Consider the following 5307-nt stretch of genomic DNA (forward strand, 5'->3'; position numbering starts at 1 on the left):
ATAGAAAAGCATTTACAGTTGAGCATCCCTAATCCAAAAATCCAAAATCCAAGTGCTCCAAAATCCAAGGCTTTTTGAACATGACATGATGCTACAAATGGAAAATTCCACACCTGACTTCATATACACAAACTTTGCTTCACACGCAAAATTATTTAAAATATTGTATAAAATTACCTTCAGGCTATGTGTTTGAGGTGTATATAAAATTAAATAAATTTCATGTTTAGAATTGGGTTTCATCCTCAAGATAGCTCATTATGTACATGCAAATATTTCAAAAACTGAAAAAAAAAAACAGAAATCTGAAACACTTCTAGTCCCAAGCATTTCGGATAATGGATTTTGAACCTGTACTCACCTGGAAATCAACTGAACTTGCTGATAGGCACTCTTTTTGGAATCTTCCCTAAAAATGAAGGGCACCTGGAGGGCTGGAGCCTTGCATGTGTAAATAGAGCAAGACACAGAGCTCAGTCATTACCTCATTTGATTCCCACAGCAGCCCTCTAAGGCATTTATAATGTAACGTATCTGTAATTATCAGGTACATATTTCTAAATGAGAGATCCATAGGTAATATAAGATTTATATATCTTTAAACTGTGTTTCAAGTGTTTATTAATTGCCCCCATTTCCTATATAAGTTGATTGGCAAGTTCCTTGCTTCTTACTTTTTTTTTTCCTGAAACATAGGAAACACATGTATTCACTTTGGAAAAGTGAGAAAAAACAGATAACCAAGAAAAAAAATAAAGAAATTTAAAAGTACCAGTAACTATACAACATAGAAAAAGCACATTCTGGTTTTCATTCATTCATATACATATATATATATATTTCATATATATTATATATAGTGTGCATATGTACACATCTAAATGAAATAGTCTATCTATAGACTGCTTTTAAATTGCTTTATTAACTTTATAGTATGCAATAAACATCTTTCCATGAAAGCTGATGAAAGTCCTCTTCTGACAGAAAAACTTACAGACTAGGTCAAAATGCGATCTCCAATCAGAAAATTACAGAAGAATGCCAAAAGGTTCACATTAAAGGTACACCAGGAAAAGTGCGAATTTAGAAAGCAGGGATTTTATGATTATTAACCTCAAGATTCAAGGCATAAGGCAAAACTCATCATGATGATCATGGTAAGGGGAGTCCCCTATAAGAATGCGCAGACTGTACCTCAACTGAAGTTCCCTAATTTTCCTCCTTAGCTCTCTCATCTCCTCCATGAACCGTTCCATATCATCTCCATCTCCATCTATCATATCAATGTTATCGACAAGCCTATTGGGCACATCCTCTCCAAAATCCTGGGCAGGTGGAGCCCAAACCCCTCTAACATTTCCTCCAGGCTCCTGGTATTCACCACCTCCTAAAGCTGGGGCTTCATTCTGCGCTGGGGCCTTCTCCACAACTTTGTTTTCCTTGGGGACATTTTCCATGTTGAGTTTTTTTCCTGTTTTTTTTTTTTCTTCCTAGAAGATAAAAAGCAAGAGGAGGGAATGAATGCTTGATAGGATTCAGAGTTCTGTTTGGCGAAGGTTTTTCCACCTGAGAAACTTTGTGAACCCTGTAGGGGGCGCCCCAGACCCAGCGCTGCCCCAAAGCCCACCATTTTCCCTGAAAATCCCTTCCCCAGGCCACTCCTACCGCCAAAATGCAGGACGACTTGGAGGAGGGGGACAACCATAGAGAGACCAGACTTCACCTCCCTGGGATCCTAATAAGCTCTCCAGGAGCGCCCCAGATCTCGCCCCTCTACTCCCTTCTTCTCTCATCAGACACAGGGCTGTCATTTTATGAAGACTCTCCTAAGTTTCTCCTGCATTCAACTCGGGCAGGAAGGGCTGTGAGTCACCCAGATTCTGCTCTGATCCTTGATACCCCTACACCAGAGGGCCCCAGGCAACCTCCTACCTTCAGGGATCAGAGGCAGTCTTTCTCTCTTAGCCTTGAAATCGGCTGCACAAAAGCACTTAAAGACCTGCAGACAAATGCGACAATTACCAGGACTGATCTTTTAATCAAAGGACCGGTAATGGGAGTTGATTTAGGGTTCTCTTAACATTAGCACCTTCTGTTTCTCCTCCATCCTGTCTCACGGCTTCTTTTCCCACCCTGTGACAGGCTATCCCACCTTCCAGAAATAGGCATCAAAGATGATTATTTCCAAAACATTTTAACCTCTTCTTTAGGCGCCCATCTCTACTGTTTCCTCCTACCTGTCATCTAGTTACCCTTTCTGGAATGCAGGCAACTTGCCTGGCGGGGGAGTTAGAAGAGCTTGCTGAATAAATACGTAGTTTATTCACAAATAATTTCAATCTAGGTATCCAGCAGGCCCTCTCTCCACCCGATCCCCACTCCCATGCCCACCATTTTATGCATCAAGATGGACGATGAGTGAAGAGGTATGTGGGCATTGCAAACTAGGACCTGCTGCGGTTTCTGCGCTTTGTCATTCTCACTCCAGGATCTACAGGTAGGGCCCACGCTTACACCGACTGACCTGCTGAGGCCAAAAACAGTTTCTCGCTCCTCGTCTCTGTCCCTCAGTCAGAAGCTCGCCCGCTCAACTGCGGCAATAGGGACCTGCTTTCCAGACCTAATCTCTGTCCTCCTCCTCTGCAGCAATTCCTCTCCTCGGCCCCCGCAGCCTATCATTTCCAGCTCTAAATGGGTAGAGGGTGAAGAAAAGATACCTAGAAGGCAGGCCTAAAACCTTGGCAGGGTCCGCCCTCCCCACCCCTTGGTTGCCGGCTGCACCTCCCTCCCGCGGACCTGCAGGAAGCAGGCTGTTTCCTTTCAGTCTCCTCCACCGGCCGGACTCCATCAGACGTTGCCCGATGGCCGGCCTCCTAGGAGATCTCAACTGGTACCCATTCTCAGTCCGGCCCCCTCGGGAGATCCTCTCCCCAACCGCTCCATTTCTCGCACTAAAAAGGTGTGTATCTGGAAAGGGTGTGTATCCAGTCCTAGACCCGCTCTGGTCTTTGCCCTCTGCCGCTCCCACACCGGTCAGCGCCCACCAACCTGCCAGGGCTCAGGGGTCAGCTTCACCACTTTCCACCTTTCCTGGGCAGCTGGCTCGCCTGCCTTCAGGGCAACAGAGAGCCTTCGCACAGCCAGCGACGACTACCAGACTGCAACTAGGAGGAGAGACTAATCCATGCATTGGCTCTGGGTCTCCTAGGGGCCACGTCACTGTGAGCTCAGATTTCCAATTACCATTCACACCCGCAGTGCGGCAGGAGGGTGGGGGCGGGACTGTGGGCGGGGCCACCTTTCTCTTCATTCGTGCTTTCTCCACCACTACCACGGGCTACTACCCACCCCTCTATTTTTTTATTTAGCGATCCCCGTGACCAAACGGGTCATAATATTTTGTATTTGGCTTGATCTGGTTTCTGCTGGAGCTTTTAAAAAATCGCTTCTTCCTCTTCTATACCCCTAAACGCACACTTCTCTCCCCTTCACGTCCAGCAAGTAAAGCCCTAACAGTCTTTAGGTCTTGGTCCCAGATTGGAACCCGGAGAAGGGGTGGGGAGCGAGAGGCTAGGAAGTCTGGAAAATAAGCAGGAAGTGGTATTCAAATTTTTTTTCACTTCAACTACTTTCCTTTTTGTTTGTTTATTTGGGAAGGGGGTTCCTTTTATTTTTCATCAGCATGCATTCATTTTGTTGTTGTTTTTATAACTAGACAATACAATTATTTTCAGTTGAAAAAACAGGATTCGAGTTGTAAAAACATGGCAGTTGTTTCTCCTGCTGAATCATATTATAAATATAAACCTTCCAGAAAGCACTCCCCTCCCTCCTTTAAGGACTTTGAAATAAGGCCGGGCGCGGTGGCTCGTGCCTGTAATCCTAGCACTTTGGGAGGCCGAGGCGGTGGATCACGAGGTCAGTAGTTCAAGACCAGCCTGGCCAAGATGGTGAAACCCCATCTCTACTATAAATACAAAAAGTAGCTGGACGTGGTGGCAGGCGCCTGTAATCCCAGCTACTGGGGAGGCTGAGGCAGGAGAATTGCTTGAACCTGGGCGGCAGAGGTTGTAGTGAGCCGAGGTAGCACCATTGCACACCAAGCCTGGGCGATAGAGTGAGACTCCGTCAAGAAAGAAAAAGAAGAAAGAGAGAGAGAGGAAGGAAGGAAGGAAGGAAGGAAGGAAGGAAAGAAGGAAAGAAGTGATTTTCTTGTGAAGGATCTCTATCTTCATGTCCTTCCGTGAAATGATGCATTGAGTCTAATAGAGCCTCGCTGGTGGATTTTCATGTCTTGAGAACCTGTGACAAACTGATGATCTCCTCTAAATTGCATTCGTGTAACCACAATTTACAATAATACCTAGCCCTGACGATTCAGGACAATAATTTGGGGAAGCTACCCTGACAGATGAAAATGTATTGTGATGGACACATAGAGGGGAACAACACTGGGGCCTACAGGAAGGTGGAGGGTGGGAGGAGGGAGAGGATCAGTTTACCTATATAACAAAGCTGCACATGTATTCCTGAACTTAAAATAAAAGTTTAAAAAGTATTGTGAAATTACAATGTTAAGATAATAGTGTACCAGAATAAATTTAGAACAAATGAACCAGAGAAGAAATTTGATTATCAAACCCAAATATGGAAAAAATGCTAGTAAATGCATTGAAATATTTTGAATCAGTGGGGAAAGGTTAGATTGAAGAAATTGTGTTGGGATAATTGACTATTTTCAAAAACAATGAAGTGCCTTATCATTCTCATACACTTAAAAATAGACACTATATGTTTGCATAAAAGACATTAAACCATTAAAAATAGAACTTAGCATGTTATTTTTTATATAATCTTAGGATGGAAAAGTTATTTTAAAATATAGCACCAGATCCTGACAAGACCAAAAGGCAATTGGTTCAAATCTGCTGGGGACCCTCCAAGTCTCAGAAATGATTTAGAGTGCTCCTCAGAATTATCCTAACTAGTGATGAGAAGTTGGGGTATTTTTCTACAGACTTGGCCCTCTATTGGTGGATGTCACCCTGAGGATGTTAAAATCTCTGACACTTTTAAGTTGTCCTACACCTGGGCTGAGCAAGTTCCCAAGGCACCAGAAAAAGCCCTCAGCAAAATTAGGAAACACAGGTACGGTAGAAGGATAATATCAGTTTTATCCCCACTACAGGAAATATACCTTTCACATTTTACTCTAAATCAGTCCAAATATCTCCCTTCAAAAGCAAAGATAATACACACATATTCATTTTCTTCTTCTTCTTCTTCTTCTTCTTCTTCTTCTTCTTC

At 43.6% G+C, this 5307-nt stretch overlaps 1 protein-coding gene across 2 annotated transcripts; it reads right to left on the bottom strand.

Annotated features, from left to right (window-relative positions):
- Positions 1-903: 903 nt before the first annotated feature.
- On the bottom strand, positions 904-3229 carry BEX5 (brain expressed X-linked 5). 2 transcript variants are annotated; one of them, XM_032757316.2, is made up of 3 exons: positions 3049-3229; positions 1933-1999; positions 904-1490 (listed from the first exon to the last, which is right to left on the bottom strand). In XM_032757316.2, exon 3 carries the CDS (start codon positions 1455-1457, stop codon positions 1122-1124), a length of 336 nt encoding a protein of 111 aa, XP_032613207.1. In that variant the 5' UTR covers positions 1458-1490; positions 1933-1999; positions 3049-3229; the 3' UTR covers positions 904-1121. The 2 variants fall into 2 exon arrangements, with proteins under 2 accessions (XP_032613207.1, XP_032613208.1); XM_032757317.2 differs by lacking the exon at positions 3049-3229 and adding an exon at positions 2525-2695.
- Between the last annotated feature and the right edge of the window lie 2078 nt (positions 3230-5307).

This window comes from Hylobates moloch, unplaced genomic scaffold, assembly GCF_009828535.3.
Source record: "Hylobates moloch isolate HMO894 unplaced genomic scaffold, HMol_V3 SCAFFOLD_7, whole genome shotgun sequence".
Taxonomy (NCBI): Eukaryota; Metazoa; Chordata; class Mammalia; order Primates; family Hylobatidae; genus Hylobates; species Hylobates moloch.

What these genes read in the sequence shown, in the direction of transcription:
- BEX5 (XM_032757316.2), bottom strand. Translation starts at nt 1,457, where the DNA reads ATGGAAAATGTCCCCAAGGAAAACAAAGTTGTGGAGAAGGCCCCAGCG.